The sequence below is a fragment of the Callionymus lyra genome, chromosome 13, assembly GCF_982586985.1.
Source record: "Callionymus lyra chromosome 13, fCalLyr1.hap1.1, whole genome shotgun sequence".
NCBI lineage: Eukaryota > Metazoa > Chordata > Actinopteri > Syngnathiformes > Callionymidae > Callionymus > Callionymus lyra.
In genome coordinates this window covers 26470178-26493680 of record NC_141830.1, presented here as the reverse complement: position 1 = coordinate 26493680, position 23503 = coordinate 26470178, and the positions used below count along the sequence as shown (strand labels likewise).

Sequence of the window (23503 nt, the reverse complement as noted above, 5' to 3'; positions counted from 1 at the left end):
TACTTTATGACACTTACTTCTTCACGAACGAATTCAGATCCAAACGTGTAACATTAACTGGAGGAACAAACTTTTAAAGCGTGTTAAACTGTTTTCACTGGTGTCACACAAGTAACGGTCCTACCGGACCATGCAAAAAGGTTCCTAGCGAAAGCAATAATATTGCTGCAATAGTATATTAAAAAGAGACAATATAACGTTGATGTGCACAACGAGAGCTGGTAATAATAAAACAACTTACATGCTCATCTTCTGAGCGTTGAATTCACTCTTCAGGCTCCACTGGTTTAAAACAATCAGGCGCTTAGACGGACTTCAGGAGGAAATGATGTACATCAGCAGAAACGTTGAATAATTGTGTTATTAATGCTGCGATATCATTAAATAAAGTGATCATGTCAAAAATAACATGATGACGATCCAAACATTTGTATTAAACTGTCGGAGATTAAGTATTGATTGAACAACTTTATTTTGAAGTTGCTTAAAAAAGGGGCGGCATCCGGTGTAATCAAGATTGCATCCGGTGTAATAAAGTTCTCTCACACGCACTACTAAGATCTCTCACACGTACTATCAAGTCCTCATGCACTTATGTACAAGATCTCTTACGCTCACTATCAAATACTCATACACGTACTATTAAGTGCTAATAAAGAGTTTAATAGTAAGTGCGAGAGGTCTTGATAGTACGTGTGAGAGGTCTTGATAGTAAGCGCGAGAGGTGTTGATAGTACGTGTGAGAGGTCTTGGTAGTAAGTGCGAGAGGTCTTGATAGTAAGTGCGAGAGGTCTTGATAGTACGTGTGAGAGGTCTTGATAGTACGTGTGAGAGGTCTTGGTAGTAAGTGCGAGAGGTCTTGATAGTACGTGTGAGAGGTCTTGATAGTAAGTGTGAGAGGTCTTGGTAGTAAGTGCGAGAGGTCTTGATAGTACGTGTGAGAGGAAAAACGGAATTTTGTCTCAAACGGCCCCTCATATACAAAAACTTACATGTACACATACAAACACTTACACATACACAGACACACACCTAAACATACAAACACACCTAAGCATACACACATACAAACATAAACACATACACCTAAACATAAACACACACACCTAAACATACACACACACCTCAACATGCATACACACACATACATTTAAACATATACACGCACGAACACTTAAGCACACATACACACACTCATAATAACAAACACTAGTTTAAGACAACACATGAACACAACAGCTATGATTCTCACACACTTGAATCACAACAATGACACAACCAGACCCCCCCCCCCCACACACACACGTCACCCCCTCTTTATTGATCATTTTCCGGTCACCCCCCCCCCCATCCCCCCTCCCTCCTTTGATGTCCAGATTGACAGTTAAGTAATTCCTCTGTCGGCGCTGAGTGACGCGTGGTAATGGGAAGACGATCCACAGCAGCATTACAACACAAAATAATTTGCAATTTACCGCTCATCAGAAAGCCCCCCCGACAAAAAGAAGGGGAGCAGGGGAGGGACTGAGTCAGGAAGGGGGGAGGATGAGGAGGAGGAAGAGGAGAGAGAGGAACACAACAGTGGATTTATGGCTTCAATTACTGATATTTCGCATTTAGTTTAAAGCGACATGTTTTTGTAATGTGACAGGCTTCACTGGATTTGAAAACCTCTTCAGACCTCTCTCCAATCTTTCCTCTCCCCCCTCATCCCTTTCTTGCTGGAGAGATAATGAAAAGGAGAATCAAGGAGGAGGAGGTGATTCATGGGAATGATAGCTGTGACTCTTGAGCCTTTTGAGAAAAGCTTAGGAGGCGACGCCGAGATCTGAGCTTTGGTGTTTTAGCTTTGACTCGAGTCCACCTAGTCAGTGTCTGAATGTGTCGTGTTGTCACCACCTCGACACATGTTTGTGTTTAGAATGTGAAGATCAAAGTGAAACATGATAGTATTTCATGAAAATATTTATAATGAAATGGCCTTCGGGGTCACCTTGACCCAGAGACAACACAAGGAATACCACAAACACATTTGTTTCCTGGCATCTTGGTAACTTTGAGCTCTGAGATAACACAAGGGATACAACAGACACATTTGTTTTGTGGCCTTTGATTCACCTTGACCCTGTGATAACACAAGGGATACCACAGACACATTTGTTTTCTGGCCTTTAGGTCACTTTGACCTCTGAGATAACACAAGGGATACCAGAAACATATTAGTTTTTGGGCCTTTGGGTCACTTTGACCTCTGAGACAACACAAGGGATACCACAAACACATTTGTTTTCGGGCCTTTGGGCCACCTTGACCAAGAGACAACACAAGGGATACTACAAACACGTTTGTTTTCTGGCCTTTGGGTCACTTTGACCTCCTTGACCCAGAGATAACGAGGGTTAATTATATATTTTATAAAGAGTTTTTTTAAACATAAAGTTTCATATTATAATTCCAATAACTAAAAAAAATATTTTTTTAATTTAGAATTTTTGATTTCATAGCATTTTTGAATTCAATATAAAAATGTTGGACCGTACGACTTTGAACGTGATTGGTTGTAATTTCAAGTTATAATTTTGAATATATTCAAAAACATTTTTAATTAAAAAAGAAATTCAACGACAAATTCAATATTTAAATCTAGAAATTATTGTTATTATATTATTCAATGAAAAAATGCAAAACATTTTCCACATTTAAAATATGAAATTGAAAAGTTGAATATTCTGATGATTTACTTCCATAGATTTGGCTCCCAGAATGCAACTGGTCAGTAAAGTATCTTAATACTGTTTAAAAATAATATATAATGATTTAATTGCATTTTCTCATACATTTTAAGTGCTATAACTCACACAGTTGTCATGTTTTCGTGCACTTAAAACCCCCAAATTGTCCCATTTAAAAAGACAATCTGGTAAAAGTAAAGGTTCTACATGCATGTGTGACCACCGTGTAGGTTTTCCTACTCCCGGACCGCGACTCTTCATCCGTCCTCTATTAGAATCCCTGGATCCAGACTCGTGGTATTCAATCATTTTGATGAAACGCTCTGGTCTCTCACACGAGTGCTGCGAGTGAAGCTGCGCCGCGTTTGAGAATTCATATATTTTCATAAACTTTTAACAGTGTCAATGAGACACGTCTTCAATCTTTGGCCGCGCCATGGCGAGAGCGTTCAATCTTTCTTTAGCTTTCGGACAGAAAATTTGAATACGAGTTGCGGTGTTATTAATGTGACGGTTCATATTGAGGGCTTCATCGGGGGATTGTTAGAGGAGGGTATTAGTTGTGGAGAGAGTGAAGGAAGGAGCGACGCTCTGCTGGCTTCGTCTCAGGACTGTGGCGCCGCGGCCTTGACTCCAACATTTTAATTCTACACGGACAATTAACGGCTCTAACGAAGCCAGCGAGTTAATTTCTTCTGAATTAGGGACGGAAATAAGAAGATTCTCCTGCGAGTGTTTCTCATTTTGCTTTTGACGTTTCTATTTTTCTACCAGGGTTTAGAAACACAACTTTAGACTTTCTTTTACTGTCATTGCGCAGAAAAACACCGAAGTGAAACTGGCAACAACATTTCGTTGCTTGACAACCGTTAAAAACACAGCATAGACTGAATGTATATATAAAAAAAAAAAAAGTAAAAATATAAATATTGATGAGTTAAAAATATTGCAATATAGTACAAACAGAATAAAAAATATATATATTGCATAGAATGAATGTATATAAAAGTATAAATATAAATATGAATACATTTCCGTGTGCACATGGAACCGCCAAAATATTATGACCTTGTGGCTTATTTTTAAGAAAGATACCATGAAAGTATCTGAATATCTGTAAAAATGTAACATTTCAAATGTTGAAATTTTGTATTTTTTATTGAAATTTTTATTTTTTTATTGAAATTTTGTCTTTTTACAATTGATTATTAAAAGTTTGAGGTTTCTTTTTTTCTATTTAATAATTTGTCGAGTCCCATGGAGGTGGAGACTTCCAGGATTGATGGACAAACAAAATTGCGGTGTCGAACCTCCATGCTTGACTAATCACAGCAGAGTTGGTGTGGTTATGGTCAACAAGATTCATCTCCAGAAAAAAAAAGTGTTTTCAGTGGGCGGAGCCTAGGATCATTTTCTAATGTCAATATTTCAATATAAAGAGAGTTTTGTACACATGGCTATTTTTCAAGAAAGATACCATGAAAATATCTGAAAATTTGTAAAGATTTTACATTTAAAATGTTGTTTTTTACAATTGATTCTTCAAAGTGTCTTTTATTAAATTTAATAATTTGTATATTTTGATTTTCTTTTTTACAATCCAATTTAAATTCGAATTTTAAATATCATTCTATTTTTATACTATATATTTTCATTTTTATAGTCGCTTGGAGGCGGAGACCTCCAGGATTGACGACGCACGGTGACAAACCTCCACATTTGACCAATCACAGCAGAGTGGGCGTGGTTATGGTCAACAAGATTTAATCTACAGGAAAAACAAAAAGTGTTTACAGTGGCCGAGCGTAAGATCATTTTATCAACTTGCTCGACTAGAAAGCAAATGTCCTTCACTCTACTTTTCTCAATTGAAAATAAATGGTCGCCAGGATTCGGTTCCTTCTGATACGAACCGCTCGGTCGATGCCGGATCAATGTGGACGTCCTATGTAATCCATGACGTCGTGTATCGACCGGGACTGTATTAAATGTCTGTCGTCTTTGACAAATATTTGGTGTCAAGGATGGTGCCGCGGAGGCGCCGGAGAAACAAGTCTCTTTTCCAAATGGCTTTTATTACATTCTCGGGTTACAAGTGTGTTTTATAAGCATAAAAATCAACCGACATGAGCGTCGATACCTGTTCTTACATCCATCCATCTTTCTTGAGCGTTTCCTTATCTTAACGTAACCTGGAAACTTCAGAAAAACTTGTTGCTTCTACATGTTGTCAATCAAGCGATCCTCACCCCTGACACCGAGTGCCCCTCGATCAATAACGGATGGACACACAACCTTCCCTTCTCTGGTGAACTGTATCTGCGTTTGTGTACGATCCGATCCGACGGTCATTTGTAACCCTGGCACTCTCGTAGCACCTGCTGCCCGACCCAGGCAGGCCAGTAATGATGCAGACTGATGATGTTAATAAGAAGTCGCCTCCCCTCGGCTACACAACGCACACGGGGACTCGCACACTCTCACACACTCATGTTCACTGTATGCATGTAGATAAAAGCACACATAGGTGGTCAATGAACCGTTTTATCAAGTTTAATGTGTTCCACTGGTGGAATCACGGGTTCTTATTGTAAACAACCACGTCTTTGGTGAAACTCATTTAGATAATGTTTTGTAAATTATTACCTTTGTTGCTTCCCTAGTGTGTATCAAACTGGTAGCAGTCCTTCAGGTTCCTCATTGGCATTAGAGTGAGGTACTATCAAGTTGGTGACCCCAACTCTACTGCTATTAGGGCCGGGTTTCCTAAATCTAAACGATTTCTATTCACTAGTTTCTAGATTAAAACATTTTAGATTTGATTTTGCAATCTGCTCTTGAATAGTAAAGAAGCCCTAACTTCATGTGCTTTTTGAATTTCAATACACCCTGTTTTTTAATCCTCAGTTCTACTTCATGCATGCTCTGCCCTCTACAAGGCGTTCCATAGTGAAAGCCTGGAGAGGGCAGAGCATGCATGAAGTAGAACCACAGTTACAACTTTTTTTTTTGCAAAAAAAGAAAACAAAAAATATATTCTTACAAGTGCAACAACAATATTATTGTAATATTACAACGTTAACATAAAACTTTAGTCAAGTCTCGTGACTTTGTGACAGGATAAGTGAAAGTCATCTCTATGAGTCACAGGTTAAAGAGAGTCTCTACAGACTGGATTCTGACATCCTTCACGTTGCTTCGTGACATAGTGTAGTTTGACGCTTGAATGAAACATTTCAATAAAACTCGGCCATGGTGCACGTGTGTTATGCTAAGCTTGAGCCGACAGCTGCTCAATGATGTGCACATATTTTCAATATCATTCCAAAATGTTTTTTAGTTAAGTTTTAATGAAATTAATTCCAAATCCATAAAATCCATTCTTTTATCCAGCCCTAATTGTGTAAATGCTGAAAAGCATTTATTGTGTGAATACTACTAATACTACTACTACTTCTACTTTTACTACTAATTCTACTTCTACTTTAATGTTCTACTACTTTTACTTTAACTACTAATTCCAATTCTTCTACTTTTATGACTATTTCCACTACTAATTCTACTACTAATACTACGACTACTTCTACTTTTACTACTACTTCTACTACTACTACTTTCAATTTTTTACTACTATAACTTTTACTACTAATTCCACTTCTTCTACTTTACTACTACTTCCACTACTACTTCCACAGCACAGGGTCAGCATTCACACTGCATTTTCTTCTGGAAATGCACTCTTTCTAGTAGTTAGATCTTAGTCTAGTAGTTAGATAGTTAGATAGAATCTAATGTTTCTGGACCTGGCCTTCTGTGGTCCGGATGGCAACACGGTACCATGAGAGTGAGTTTTACCTTCTTTTTTAGTGCATTTTTATCAAGCCTTTCTATCTGAAAGAATTGATGAAGTGTCCGTGTTTGTTCGGGCGATGTGAGCACAGGGCGTGCACGCTTCTACTCTCTCTCTCTCTCTCTCTCTCTCTCTCTCTCTCTCTCTCTCTCTCTCTCTCTCTCTCTCTCTCTCTCTCTCTCGCTCTCGCTCTCTCTGCCGCGAGGTAAACATATTTTGCAGAAAAGCTGACTGAGAGCTTGTTTTAACAACCTCAAGGTCAACCAGTCGTCTTCCCTTCTTCCGTGTGTGTCGGTGCGTCGTGGCATCTCGACGGCAGATTTATACATCACCGTGCGCCTTCAATAATTCAATGACGGCGCCTGGGTTTCCTCTCCTCCTGACGGTGTCGTTAAAGGGGTAAATGCCACCAGACTCGGTCCGTCTCGGTGTTAGTGTCTCTGTTGAGGAGCTCGTATTCCAACTGTTGTTGCGTTCATAGAAGAATCAATGGCTGTAGCTCTTCTTCACCCCTTTTTATGGCTCTTCAACACTTCCTCCCGCTGGTGTGACGCTGTTTTAACCCCCTGATCTGTAGCCTAAGCCTGCTTAGTTGAGTTCTGACCGCGTGTGACTCAGTCGGTGTTACGGACCACCTTCAATATCCTCCATCGATCCCACTCCCCCTCCATCGCCATGTGCTTCAACCTCTCTCCGACCCGTCCTCTGCAGCCTTGTAGTCCTGTCTGTAGTTCTGTCTCGCCCTTCTGGCCGCACCTGTGTGTGTGCACGTGTGCGCACGCCGCTGACCCGCCTGATGAGTGGTGACCCTCTGGCTGGCGCCTGGCGTCCTCCTCGCTGCTATTGATTAGATCTGAGGTTTCATACAGCGGCGGCGTCACGTGACTCTTGTCATTTACTGTCTGTCTCGCACAAACACAGCCTCCACACGTGCACGCCATCAGAGGATCCATCACGACATGTATGAAGGTTCGTGGTGTCGGCTGTCAATCATACGAGGCGTCTTTTAGCACTCGTGGTCGTTTTATATTTATATTGAACTTCATCAGAGAGTTCAGTGGTCCCTCACCTTCAACAGTCTTGTATTTCACTGATTTTCTTTTGGAAAAGGTACTGCATGCATTTCACATACTAAGAATTGAAATGCACTTATGCACTAAAAATACTACTATTAAGTACGCAAGTATGTGATTTGAGACACAGCTATGAGTGATGGGTCGCAAAAAAATACTGTGTTTAAATTCTACGTTTATCTTTCTATGTCACGAGGCTGCGAGTGGTCGACTGGGCGGCAAAGCAATCGCTGTTCAGTTCACCGTTACTGAGAGGGTTGTTAAGAGGGATGATGCCTCATGAGCGATGTTGATGAGTTCAAATAAATGTCGTTAATTTAAAAAAAAAGTTAAAAACTAAATTGTCACTGGTCTACGAAAGTAACACCGGAGATAAACGAGGGACGACAGTTTCTAACCAACCTCATGTCAGAATTCTCTTTATAGATGGATAGATGGGGGGGATGTATGGATAGATGGAGGGATGTGTGGTTAGATGGATAGATAGATGATGGATGGATGAATGGATAGATGGAGGGATGTATGGATAGATGGATGGATAGATGGAGGGATATATGGATAGATGGAGGGATTTATGGATAGATGGAGGGATGTATGGATAGATGGAGGGATGTATGGTTAGATGGATAGATAGATGATGGATGGATGGATGGATAGATGGAGGGATAGATGGAGGGATGTATGGTTAGATGGATAGATGGATGGATGGATGGATGAATAAAACTTTATAATCGTCCACATTCATAATCTCTGTTTCTTATTTTAAACACATTTATCGGGTTCATTTACTACAAATTATTTTGTTGTCGATGCTAATCTAGGTTGTACGATGGGATTTGATGGAGTGAAAATGGCAAGTCTTTCATTTGGATGGAGGTTGTTTTCAGCTCAGAGAACCTTTGTGTGAACACGCGTGTGCCACTTCTTCCTCCACTCAGTCTCTGCTCAGGTTAAGTGTAGTTTCAGGCTATTATACATCATTAGGGTAAGTAAGGCTCGCGCAGCTCAGCAAGAGAAATGGACTCTTTCAATCACCTCATTCCTCAACGGCCGGAGCTGAAGTAGAGGCCGACGTCACACACACACACACACACACACACACACACACACACACACACACGTGCACAGCATGCATGATGTTAAGTGACACCTAAGAAGTCAGTCACGTGTCACCTGTCAGTAAGTTTGATGGTGTCACTCCAGACGTGATCTTGATTCAATGCTTTTGTCACGATGATTTTTGTGTTTTTCTAAACTTGTTCTGACATCACATGTGACAAAGAGAGTCACTGCTGGAAGACAAACCTGTTTCAAAGTTCGTTTTAATATTAACTTCCAAATATTTAACCAAAGCCTCTTTGTTTTAGTGCGTCACATGTTTATTCAACCTCCAGAATCAGAAACGTTTGGGATTCATTGTGACGTAAAATGAACAAGTCAAATATATTTTATTCATTTATTTCCATTGTAATGTCATATGAATATCAAAGAATGTGACTCCAAAATTAAGCGGTCAAATAGAAATTGCATTTTCATTTAAAACCAACTTCTTATTCATCCAGCCAGCAGATGACATCCCTCAAACTTTTGCTGGAGCCAAGGTCTCTAGCAGACGAGCTCCGACATAATATTTAGTTTAGCTTTAGAAGTTATATTTTTGTGTCACATAAGAATTAAATCCTTTATGATGAAACTATTAAAATGTTGTTTTTTGCTCAAACTGCAATTTAAACTGAAGCAGGAAATCAAGGAATACATGAATTAATCCATATATAACATCATTAAAGGCATAGTGTCTGTTAAAGGAAGGTGAAGATAAATACATTTGGATATAATAAAGACACTTAAGATTAAAACTTGTTAATTGATCAGGAATTGATGATTATTTCTTAAACAAAGTAAAACGATCTTTAACATGTTACATAAAGTCATAGTTATTGTGGATGATGCATTAAGATATCATTTTCATTCATCTTATTTAAAGAAAAAAAGGCTTTTTTTCAAACATACAATTGCACTTTACACTACTTGCTAAGATGGAGATTGTCAGAGAACACCATCTCACAACAAACATCTTTTCATTGCGTATTGAAAAGTAAATAATAGATTTTTTACTTTATCTGCGATAAGATCTTCTTCAGGATAGTTAACCAAACACACCTTCAGAGACGATGAAAATAATAATATAACACAAGTAATTAGGGCTGCACCATATATCTAAAAAATATTGTTATCGCGATATTGGCACGTGTGATATGCATATTGAAAACATGTCCAATAATTTATCATTTTTTATTCTATAGATCAAGCATTTCTTAAAAGCGCACTTCGACCAATCAGTGTCACGTTCTGTAAAGTTGTCAATTTGTACTTCTATGTCTCGTTGTCGTTTACATCTCCGTCTGTCTGTGAACTGAGCGGCGCAGCTTGTTAGGCTCAGTTGCTATGGTGACGCGTCTTGGCTCAGTATATACACGAAGTAATACTAACTTATGATCTACTCAAACACTAGTGATCCAGTCACTCATCTCTTTCAACCTCCTTTGAAGGTAAAGCAACATATTGTAAGAACTTTTCATCTCATCTCAGTTGTTTTCTTATAAGATCGTTAACTTCCAAACAAGTGTAAACCTGTTTGTCTTCACCGTATGCTAACGAGCTAAGTTGTTAGCGTCATTTATAGTGTTATGTGTGCGTGTGCAAGGAGATGGATTTATTATTGATTTGGTGATATCACGATGCGCCAGCGGCTCCTCTCTGATGTCGATCAGTTTGGCGGGAAACCGATACAAGTCCCGCAAGACAGAGCGTTATAAGTGATATTTCTCTACGATCATGTCAGCACCAAGTGCAGAAAAAAAAAAAGGGAAATATCGAATCATTTTCCTTCTTCAAACCCCCGAACCTCCACTACAGTACTTGCTTGTGCACACGGTTACACTTTTAAGTCGCATCAATATATAAAAATATCGCATCAATATCGATATCGCAATTCAAAACACCAATATCAAATATCGCACATACAGTATTTCAAATATCGTGCAGCCCTACGAGTTATTCTTCCTCTTCTATACCTGGACTCGCTCTACGGCAACATCGTGGTCTTGGGCCCAGAGAGTGGACATTAGGTTGGGTCTAAACACGAGGTGGCACAGGAACACAGGGTGATAGATGACGGCAGCAGGAAAAAGACTAATTGTTCTCATTACCAAACAAATAATAATCAATACCTCTCAAAGCGGGAAGGAGGTGGCGGCTTTCTTGAAGCGCACTGTACTTATTGCATAGGAGGGATTTTGTTTGGAATTACAAGCAACGTCGGAGCCGCAGTGGAACCGATCACATTTGAATTCTAATTCGCGTAAAGGACAGGTAGATTAATAGATGTGGTTGTTCGGAGCTGGGCCTTCCTCCCATAAAAGCTGTGGGGGTGTTGGAGATTGAAGTTCTCAATGCAATTAAAAAGGAAAACACAAGGCAAAAGGGTGAGATTTCACCAATTCTTTCAAATTAGTGCTAGAAATTTCATTACGGCGGCAGCATATTTCACCCGCGCAATTACAAGGTTAATACATCTTCAACAGTCCCCCTGAAAGTCTGCGTGTGTTTGTTCAGGCCTTTTCTTTTAGTGTAATTGACTCGGCAGGAAGTTTGTATTCCAAAGACACACACACACACACACACACACACACTCACACACACACACACACACACACACACACACACCCCCATGCGCACACACACACACACACACACACACACGTGATACAATAGTATATCAGTGCCATCAAAATACTGGTTGACTTGACTATTTTAACTAGAATAGTACCAGACAATACCAATAAAATACCGAGCATATAATTCCAAAATGTAAAATTACATTAAATTGAATTTTAAAAATTCTATTTTTTAAATGTTTTTCAATTTTAAATTTTAAATTGTTTCAAAAATAACCATTTCAACCTTTGAATATACAATTTATTAAATGTTACCTCACTAAGAAGGTTGCTGGTTCACTTCCAGGGTGAGCCAACATGTGACCATTCTGTGTGTAGTTTGTATATTCTCCTAGTGTTGGGTGGGTTTACTCCGGGCACTCCTGTTTCCTCCCACAGTCCAAAAGCACACAGGGGTTGATTGAGAACTTTGGGAAATTGTCAATAGGAATGAGTTTGTGTGTGAATGGTTGTCTGTCTTTGCGTGCCCTGTGACAAACTGGCATCCTGTCCAGGGTGTCCCCTTCCTCTCGCCCAATGAAACTGGGAGAGCCTCCAGTCTCCCCGCGACCCCCACAAGGGATAAATCGGTAGAAATTGAATGAATGAACTGTTGTATTTAAAATAAGAAAATAAGATTATTGTAAGAATATATTTCGTAGGAGAAGTTTCTCTCAAATTCAAAAGGCTCTTGTGAAACTTGGAAGGAAACTCATCGTCACATCATCTTGTTGATGCCAATCTGCTCAGTTTCCTCCGCGTCAGGTTGTTTTTTCCTTCTGATCCGACACGTCTCACATGGAGGCACCACATGCGTGCATCAGTTGTGAAGTAAACCTTCAGAGCCACAGAGGGCGAGGAAGACGAGAAAGATGGAACGAGCCGTGGACGGACGATGATGGAGCCAAGGTTTTCTATAACATCTCCAGGTCGCTCTCTCTTTGGCGTGCGTTGACGTTCTGAACCATCAATCCCTCCATCTGTGTACGATCACGACTCCGATATTGATAAATATTTATCCCGTCACAAACACGGCGGATGAAAAGAGCCGTTCATTAGGGCCTTCTCCAGCCTGTCAGCCCGGAGATGGAGATTAGAGAAGCTACCTCCCAGCGCGTCTGCCTGTCCTCAGCCCTATATATAGAGCCATCACGCCGATAAATATCTGCCTGTGTTGGGTAAATACTGCGGCAGCCAGGATGAAGCTAAACAGACCGTGTTCCTCGGCGAGAGTGTGTATATGAGTCAGTCAACGGGGGAACAATCCAACCACCTTCTTTTCTCCGCACGAACCCCGGCTTTGAAGTGTTCGCCGTCATCGATGACTCAGTCGATAACAAAGAGGAATAAACTATTATTAGCCGATGATCACGCGCTAACAAGCGTCGTAAACGTGTGTTTTTCCAGCTCCGTCAATATTTACGATGAAGCTTAGAGAGGTTGATTCGTCTTACTTCGGTCACTATGATGGTACACGAGCGGTTAATCTGGCGATTATGTCGGCTTTATTTTAGACGTTTGTTTTCTTGAGTCAATGATCAGCTCCTCTCAGATGTTCAGGAAACTTGGAATGAATTATTTTGACAGTATTCTTGGATTATTCAGACGAACAAACAGTTCATTTTACCAAAAATGGAACAAAAAACTGATGGGAGAAAAGTTTAAACATGTAAAACATGAAGAAAGTCTCGTGTTGTCAAGATTTAGAACTGTTGGCTGTCAGCATGCGTCCATATTATCTACCCCGTGAGTTCAGTCACGTGATCGCGCTGTGTGTCTACATTCCTCCGAGCGCTGCATCTGCCTGTGAGAAGATCCACACAATGACAGCTCGACTTCAGAATCAACATCCTGACACGTTTATCATCATCTCTGGAGACTTTAATCATGCCAACCTGGACTCTACTCTGCCTACTTTCCATTAGGCTGTGGATTGTCCCACCAGAAATAACAGGAAAATTGACCTTCTCTATTCCAACTTGAAGGACGCCTACAGAGCCAAACCTCTTCCTCCACTTGGAAGGTCCGATCACAACCTGGTCCACCTTCAGTCACAGTACATTCCTCTGGTGCAGAGACAGACTGTGACCACTAAGACAATCAGAAAGTGGACACCAGCTGTGGAGGATGCCATCCAGAGACTGCTTTGAAACAACAGACTGGGATGTGCTGCTGAGGTCTCATGGTGAGGACATCGAGGGACAGACACACTGTCTAAGAGATTATTTAAATTTCTGCTTGGACGTTGTCGCCCCTACTAAGACTGTCCGCTGTTACCCTAATAATAAACCGTGGGTAACAAAGGAGGTCAAGGATGTCCTTAACAGGAAGAAAGTGGCATTCAGGAGCAGGGACAGGGACGCCATGAGGTCAGCTCAGCAGGAGGTGAAGCGATGCTTGAGGGAGGCAAAGGACACCTACAGGAGGAGGTTGGAGGAGAAGCTGAGCCGAGAAGAAATAAGAGAGGTCTGGGATGGTGTTAAAACCATCACTGGACACAAGACCAAGGCCTCTCTGACTGCAGTGGACACGGTGGAGGAGGCAAATGGACTGAACAACTTTTTCAACAGGTTTGAGCAGGTCACCTCACCCTCACTGCTGCCCGCCTCAGGACCTGCCCCACCTTCTTGTGCCCCCCCCAGCTCCACACAACCTCTTCCCAGCTTCACCTCACTCCAGGTACAGGATGTACTTCGGAGGATTCGTCCAGGGAAGGCTGCTGGTCCTGATAAGGTGTCTGCTCGACTGCTAAAGACCTGCGCTGCTGAACTAGCTGAGCCACTCCAGCATGTCTTCAACCTCTGTCTACGGCTGGGGAAAGTACCAACTCTGTGGAAGACTTCCTGTATCGTTCCAGTCCCCAAAAAGATCCGACCGAGTGTGCTGAACGATCACAGACCGGTGGCACTGACTTCGCAGCTGATGAAGACACTGGAGCGGCTGGTCCTCAAACATCTCAGGCTACAAGTCCAGCACGCGGAAGACCCCCTGCAGTTTGCCTACCAGCCAGCAGTTGGTGTGGAAGATGCCATCCTTCACCTCCTGCATCGGACCTTCTCCCACTTGGATAAAGGAAGCGGTTCAGTGAGAATCCTGTTCCTGGACTTTTCTAGTGCCTTTAACACCATCCAACCCACTCTTCTGCAGGACAAACTGACTAAGATACATGTGGACCCTGGTCTGGTCTCCTGGATTACGGACTATCTTACTGATCGACCACAGTATGTCAGGCTGAAGGACATCAAGTCTGACACTGTGGTGTGCAGTACAGGAGCACCTCAGGGGACAGTACTGGCCCCTCTCCTCTTCACCATCTACACTTCGGACTTCTGCTACAACTCTGAGCTGAGTCTCGTCCAGAAGTATGCTGCAGCACTGCTATTGTTGGATGCATCAGGGACAACAGCGAAGACGAGTACAGGAGTCTGATACATGACTTTGTGGACTGGAGTGAGAGGAACCACTTGCAGCTGAACACCTCAAAGACCAAGGAGCTGGTCTTGGACTTCGGGAGGTCCAGGACAAAGCCACGTCCAGTGTCCATCAGAGGCGACGAGGTGGAGATAGTGGACAGCTATAAGTACCTCGGTGTGTGGGTGGACAGTAAACTGGACTGGTCCTGCAATACAGACCATGTATATAAGAAGGTTCAGAGTAGACTGTACTTTCTGAGGAGGCTTCTATCATTTAACATCTGCAAGAAGCTCCTCTGCATGTTCTACCAGTCTGTGGTGCCCAGTGTCATGTTCTATGCTGTGGTGTGTTGGGGTGGAAATGTGTCCAAGATGAGTGTCAACAGGTTGGACAGGTTGATCAGGAGGGCTGGCTCTGTGGTTGGAATGAAGCTGGACTCACTGGTGACAGTTGCTGAGAGGAGATCTTTGAACAAACTACTGTCCATCATGGATGATGACAGTCATCCTCTGAGCAATGTCATCAGTGAGCAGAGAAGCAGAATGAGTGCATGAATGCTCCTACCCAGGTGCAAAACAAATAGACTCAGGGACTCATTCATCCCTCGGGCTATTAAATTGTACAATTCTGAGTTCGGGGGCAGGAGTGGAGGGAGAGTATCTGGATGTTCTGTTCTATGTTAGTCTTTGTATCCTTTGTCTTTGTTGTTTTTCCTTGACCTATGTTCTTTGTCTTTATCTTTAGACTTAGATTGTGTCATCTTGTTCTTCCTCTTTATGTTCTTATTCTTATTTTATTTTTTATTTATCATTTTTTATTGTTTATGAAAAACTGCTGGCTAGTGGTAAAAAACAATTTCCCGAAGGAGACCTCCTGAGGGATCAATAAAGTTTTACCTTACCTTACCTTACCTTACCTTACCTTAGATGCAAGTAGTCGTGAATAGTTGAAGTAAAACTTGCGATACTTTAATTTTCTTAAACTAATCTAGAGTAAATTTTCAAAGGAAAGTTTTCTTAAAGATCTTTGCTTGAATATCTTTTTTCTCGTAGTGATTTTATATGATATTTCTAAACAAAATGTATATAAAATTAAATATTACACACCTAATTTATCGCTGGCCTTTTTTTATCATGCATTTTTTTTACATATATGAGTTGTATATATATATTTTTATAAAGATCTTTGTTTGAATATCTTTTTTCTCCCCTTTCTTGCCTTTTATGGATTTTTGCACTGCTTTTATATGGTATTTTTTAATAAAGTGTATATAAAATGACTTAAATTAATACAATTAATTTTAAATTATGCCATAGTCAGAATGAGAAACTTTTATTTTCAGTGTTGCAAAATAATTGATGTATTTTATATAAAATGTTAAAATATATAAAATATTCAATCTTTTTTAGACTCTTAAAATAAAATTTCAAAATAAAATTTAACACTCAACGAAGATCTGGCCTCGACCGCAATAAACCAATTGAAACATAAAGAACGTATGAGTACAGATGGAAAAACACCAACAACCCTGTGACATGTTACAGAAACCAAGAAACAGATGTGATTGTTTAATCGCTTTGTGACCCTGGTCTAGAAAAGCGCTCTACAAATATTACTTACTTACTTACTTAAGAATGATCTAATCTGGCTAATCTCTGGTTCTTATCTTATCTTAAACATCAAACTCATGAACTGTCATCTAGTTTGATTTTGAAACACGATCCGTAGAGTCACACAATACATAGTTTGACAAATTTGTTCTGGAGAAATGATCCAAGAAATGGAGTAAATAATCCCTCTTGTTCCTCCGTCACTTCCTCTCTCACCACCTCGAGCGGTCTGTGGAGTGAATTATACCCTCACTGGGTCGTCTATTGTCAGCAGAACCACAGCTGAGGACACTGACCTACATGCTCCCACTCACCACTGTGGATGTGTGTCCTTCTTCCTCACTCTCTGCGTGTCCGTCAGTTCCTGGGAACGTGTTTTTCATTTTGATCAAGTGTTTGTCGAGCTGAATCCACGGACCTCGTCCTGAAAAGATTGTGTGTGTGTGTGTGTTGAGTGTGTTGAGTGTGTCTTCATCTCAGTCCAGCCTGTGTCCATCTGACTTCCATATAATTGGTGGATTTTCGGTCGTCCGGACTGTCCCGCTCAGCATTGATTCATGGCGTTGGTAAAGGTGACGGTAGAGGCTGAACCGACCAGACATAGTGTTGTCGTCACCAGGAACATTTCCTGCTATTTTGTGTCTGTGTGGACGCACACCAGGGCTAACTGGTCGTACGTAACCTGAGTATAATTACACTTCTTATGTATATGGAAAAAATTAAATAAACTTTAGTTAATACATGTTTTTACAAATGTTGAACCTTGGGAAATGAATATTTTAAATTCTACATTTTTTTTTAATTTTAGTCGTTTTTTTTATTCAATATTAAAATGTTGGTATAATAGCTTCACCAGATTAAAATCGTACACACTTACTTGATCAAACTTTCATCAGATCATGTGTGTTTAAAAGACCAGTTTATTATTTAAAAATGAACACTCAAATATTTACAGCGATTATTAATTTGTTTGCTGCAATTAAACCTCCGGCCACTAGTTGGCAACATGTTTCATTTTCTCTGTGCCAATTTGCTCATTTCTTTTTGTAAACGGCAGAAAAGGTGTTGTCTCTTAAGCAGAAACAAAATATGGCGATCTATCGTATCGTCACACATGTATCTTGCTACGTATCATATCGTCACACATGTATCGTGATATGTATCGTATAGTCACACATGTATCTTGATATGTATCGTATCGTCACACATGTATCCTGATATGTATCGTATCGTCACACATGTATCTTGATATGTATCGTATCGTCACACATGTATCTTGATATGTATCGTATCGTCACATGTATCGTGATATGTATCGTATCGTTACACATGTATCGTGATATGTATTGTGTCATCACACATATATCGTATCTTAACACATGTATCGTGATATGTATCGTATCGTCACACATGTATCGTATCGTCACACATGTTTCGTGAGTTGTATCGTATCGTCACACATGTATCATGATATGTATCGTATCGTCACACATGTATCGTGATATGTATCGTATCGTCACACATATATCGTATCGTCACACATGTATCATGATATGTATCGTATCGTCACACATGTATCGTGATATGTATCGTATCGTCACACATATATCGTATCGTCAAACATGTATCTTGATATGTATCGTATCGTCACACATGTATCCTGATATGTATCGTATCGTCACACATGTATCTTGATATGTATCGTATCGTCACACATGTATCTTGATATGTATCGTATCGTCACACATGTATCGTGATATGTATCGTATCGTTACACATGTATCGTGATATGTATTATGTCATCACACATATATCGTATCTTAACACATGTATCGTGATATGTATCGTATCGTCACACATGTATCGTATCGTCACACATGTATCGTGAGTTGTATCGTATCGTCACACATGTATCATGATATGTATCGTATCGTCACACATGTATCGTGATATGTATCGTATCGTCACACATATATCGTATCGTCAAACATGTATCGTGATGTGTATCGTATCGTCACACATGTATCGTGATACATATCATCACACATGTATCGTATCGTCACACATGTAATGTGATATGTATCGTATCGTCACACATGTATCGTGATATGTATAGCATCGTCACACATTTATCGTATTGTCATACATGTATTGTATCGTCACACATGTATCGTATCGTCACACATGTATCATGATATGTATCGTATCGTCACACATGTATCGTGATATGTATCGTATCGTCACACATATATCGTATCGTCAAACATGTATCGTGATGTGTATCGTATCGTCACACATGTATAGTGATATTTATAGTCACACGTGTATCGTGATACATATCATCACACATGTATCGTATCGTCACACATGTATCGTGATACATATCATCACACATGTATCGTATCGTCACACATGTAATGTGATATGTATCGTATCGTCACACATGTATCGTGATATGTATAGCATCGTCACACATGTATCGTATTGTCACACATGTATTGTATCGTCACACATGTATCGTATCGTCACACATGTATCATGATATGTATCGTACCGTCACACATGTATCGTGATATGTATCGTATCGTCACACATATATCGTATCGTCAAACATGTATCGTGATGTGTATCGTATTGTCACCCATGTATAGTGATATTTATAGTCACACGTGTATCGTGATACATATCATCACACATGTATCGTATCGTCACACATGTATCGTGATACATATCATCACACATGTATCGTATCGTCACACATGTAATGTGATATGTATCGTATCGTCACACATGTATCGTGATATGTATAGCATCGTCACACATGTATCGTATTGTCACACATGTATCGTATCGTCACACATGTATCGTATCGTCACACATTTATAGTGATAGTTATAGTCACACGTGTATCGTGATACGTATCGTCACACATGTATTGTGATATATATTGTATCGTCAAATTCTTGACAATACTCGGCTCTAATCCCAGACCAGGTGCCGAGTACACACACGCACACACAAACACACACACACATATACTCACACCAGTAAAAGGTACATGTGCGTTCAAGGGTCTCGTCCCACGTCCTGACCTGGTCCGGATGATTGAAGGTAATTGCTTAATGAAAAGATTGTAAAGGGTTTAAAGGTGTCGTACTCAAATTGATCGTGAGCTTCTTCACGCTCCTGGATTTGACCTGAAGTTGATATTGTGTCTCTTTCAGTCTCGAGGTGATTTCATAATCCATAATCCACTTCGCCTGCTGGGATGCCGAGTCCGTTCTCGTCGACCGTAGACTTCAGTCTGGGCTTTAACTTAGGAGGAACACAACGTCTGGACGAGTGGAGAGTTTACCTGCTCGACTGCGTTGCTAGCGTTAGCCGTGAGCTTACCTGTGTTACGACCAGTGTAATTGATGGTGTGTGTGGTGGTTGCTCAGTGTTAAGGTTCATTTCTCTAACTGCTGGTAAGTGGCATCTGACTGCTCCCCCGGCGGCCTCGCCGAGCTGAAGTAATGCCACTTAGACGCCCCGGGCTCCACTGCTGGCCATTGATCTGCTGATCAATAATTGCATCTGCAGCGCACAGTGACCCGCGCTAACACACTCCTGCTTGTTAGCCGCCGCGCACTTGGTAAGTAAAACTGCAGTGTCGAGGATCACTTAACCCAGAGGAGTTTTCACTTCATCACTTCATCTGAGGTTATTCCAATTTTAGAAGATTATAGTTTCTCACCTTTCTTTTTCTCTCAATCTAGACTTAACTTGACTGAACCGTGTAGATGACATTTATTCATTTGATTTTTATTCATTTACTTTTGAGATTTTATTAAAGGTGGACTAATGTCAATAATACTACACATATATACTTGTTACTACACTATCACAACACCAGAGTCAAGTACTGGACTATACTACACATATATACTTGTTACTACACTATCACAACACCAGAGTCGAGTACTGGACAATACTACACATATATACTTGTTACTTTACTATCACAACACCAGAGTCAAGTACTGAACAATACTACACATATATACTTGTTACTTCACTATCACAACACCATAGTCAAGTACTTGACAATACTACACATATATACTACAGTTACTACAGTATCACTATATATATCGTTGACCCATATGTATGGTATTGTCAGATTCTTGACTATATACACCTACAAAGAAGTATTGAGGAAACTACTTTTGGGAGTAACAGGTTAATAAGTAACATGTCACTGTAACGACCTATTGAGGTGTTTCTAACATATTGTTGAGTCAAAATAACGTAACTTGTTCGTCATCATCAGATCGAAACACTTCTGTTTCTCGACTGCACTTCGACTCAATCTCGATAAATCTCATTTATTTTGCATTTCTCTGGTGAAACTTGACGTCGTCGTGTTCCTCCTCCTCTCGCCTCCTCTCACGGCGCCTCCATCTTGATCGCGGCTAATAACGCGGCCTCTCGTCCTCAGTCAGTCAGAACATTCCAAACACATATTAAACAGGCATCAACCTCTCGCCGGGACCAAATCACGCTCTTCAAATGTTGTTCTTGCACCAGGAGTGCAGGACCAGTGAGGAGATGGGATGTGCAACATTAACTTGATTCACTGCGGCGGCGACTGAGTGACACTCCATAAACCTCAGCACGCCGCCGCGCACCACCCTCGGCTAATGTGACGCACACGTCCACCCCCTCCGTGCGTCTCACACACACACGCACACGCACACACCTGGTAAGTCACCGGGAGAGAGCGCACACAAATGCATCCGGACTTATTATGGCGGCACATGCCGTTGACCGCCGCGCGCCGCCCACGTGCCGACAGCTTGAGAAGCGGCAGATTCACACCAGATTAACATCTATTCACCTTCGCAAACTCTTGAGCTGCAGACGCAATCTGTTCCTCACACTTTTTACTTCCCGACACGCACTTTGCTTGGGAACAGGTTTTATGATAATGCGGCGGCGTTCGTGTCTCCGGCTGCCGACCCCTCGCGGCATCCTGGGCGTGGGCAGCCGGCGTGGGCCCCAGAGCTCCGACGCGTCACCTCTGCCGCTGGAAGAAACTGGCCTCGACGACAACGACGACACTTCCTGTCACACGAGACACAATAGTGTGATGGTAACGACACACACTTGTGTTGCTTCAGTGCAAACACTCACTGACGTCTGTCCGTGACGATAGTTACGATTTTATGTTGGTTCTTAATCTCCTAATATCTCGTATCATCCGTTCGTTTTGGTCACAACATGAGAAGTGAAGAGTTTTGTCAAGAGTTTTACTAGTTCCTGAGCTTTTAATGTTACTACTTACTACTAAGTATTTTTAAATTGATTTAATTTATTATATAGTGTTGTATTCTTATGCTTGTTGTTAATGTTTATTATTGTTGGTTTATTTATATTTCTATTGATTGTTTATCAATGTATAATATATAAAAATTAGTTTACGACTTTAATCTTAAAGTCGTAAACTAATTTTTAAAGTATTTTTTGTAACTTTAATCTCCTTAATCTCATAATTAAGTATTTTTTGTAACTTAAATCTCGTAATAAATTTAAAAAAAAAACTTCTTGGATTGTTCCTAATATTATTTTACCGTTTTTTTTCTCTTATCTTTGTGTGTTGTTATGAATGTGTAAACAGTATGTCCTTGTATGTGTATTTACTGCTGGAACTAGTGAAAGTTTCCCCAAGTGTCAATCAGTCAATCAAACAATCAAGAATTTTCAACCAACCATCTTCTTCAAGGTTTTTTTATTCTCACTATATTTTATCTATGAACACATTCATTGATTTGGTTGATTGTCGAATTGATCTTCAATTGAAAACCTGAAAAACTCCCATGATGCTTTGCCGCCCAGCCAACCCGTCACCAACATCTGACCCAATACATGCGTCTCTTTTTCAGGAATCGTGTCCAAGGCCTTCGACTGTCGACTCCGAGGTCAAGGCGCCACCTTCGTGGAGACAGAGACCTTGACTTCTCCACCGCACCCGCCCTCGTGCGGCCAGGAGGACTCGATCCAGCAGGTCATCATCATCCAGGGCTACGGGGACGAGTTGGGTCAGACCCTGGAGGAGTCGGCCGCCGCCACCCTGCAGACCCTGGCCATGGCCGGGCAGGTGGCGGAAGTTCTGCACATCACCGAGGACGGTCAAGTCATCACCTCGGGGACAGGGGTCTCCAGCGAGGGCGGTCACCTGGCCGGCCCGGGAGCCGAGTACGTGGTCTTGGGTTCAGAGGAGGCCCGGGAGAAACTGGAGGAGCTGAGGGGAGGAGCGGCGCTGGCGGGACAAGGCCAGCAGCCCTCTGAGTCATCCACCGCCCTGGACGCTCTCCTTAACGCCGTCAGCGAGATCGGCCACCAGGAGGAGGTCCGGGACGAGGAGGAGGTCATCCCAGAGATGGCCACGCCCGAGGTGGAGGTGACCACGCAGAAGGAGGCGAAGGTGAAGCCGGCGAAGGAGGACGGCCAGGAGGACATCCAGGAGGTACTGAAGCTGGCGGCGTCTCAGATGATGAAGGACGGGCTGACCCAGGTCATCGTCAACGACAAGGGGACTCACTACATTGTGACGGAGCTGCAGCTGGAGGACGGCGTCTACCGGGAGGCCGTGGAGGTCGAAGAACAACAGGTGGAGCAGCAGGAGTCGGAGGAGATGGTGGTTTATCTGCAGGGATAGATGGACTCGTTTGTTATTTTCTTTCTGTTTGTCTTCCTGTTTTTAACCGTCTTTTAAGAGTTGAATAAATAAATGAATTGATTTTCAAGTGTGACAAGAGTTTAGAAGTTTATCAGTGTCATCAGAATATTCAGTTTTTAAATGAAACTAGATATATTTATTTTAATACTAATTAAAATAAATAGTTTTATAATACAAAACTCATTTTATGAAAAAAAAAAACAGTTTGTTTTTTAATTAATTGAATTATTTCTATGTTGAAAAATTGTGTTTTTCTTAATTGATTTATTAAATATTTTCTAAATAAATTACATTTTTGGTTACAAATAGTTTACATCTTTCCTTTAAATAATTGAATTAAATGTTTTTTTTAATTGAAAGGTTGAATTTGTTTTTGTTTCTTTTTAA

The 23503-nt window shown here is 41.0% G+C and overlaps 1 protein-coding gene across 2 annotated transcripts in view; it reads left to right on the top strand.

The window, feature by feature from the left end:
- znf407 (zinc finger protein 407) overlaps positions 1-23194 on the top strand; it is a 172121-nt gene extending 148927 nt beyond the window's left edge. For both annotated transcript variants that reach the window (XM_087805591.1, XM_087805590.1), the window contains exon 10: positions 22320-23194. In XM_087805591.1, coding sequence (XP_087661717.1) covers positions 22320-23095 — 776 coding nt within the window. In that variant the 3' untranslated portion in view covers positions 23096-23194. The remainder of the gene's footprint in view (positions 1-22319) is intronic.
- Positions 23195-23503: the final 309 nt, after the last annotated feature.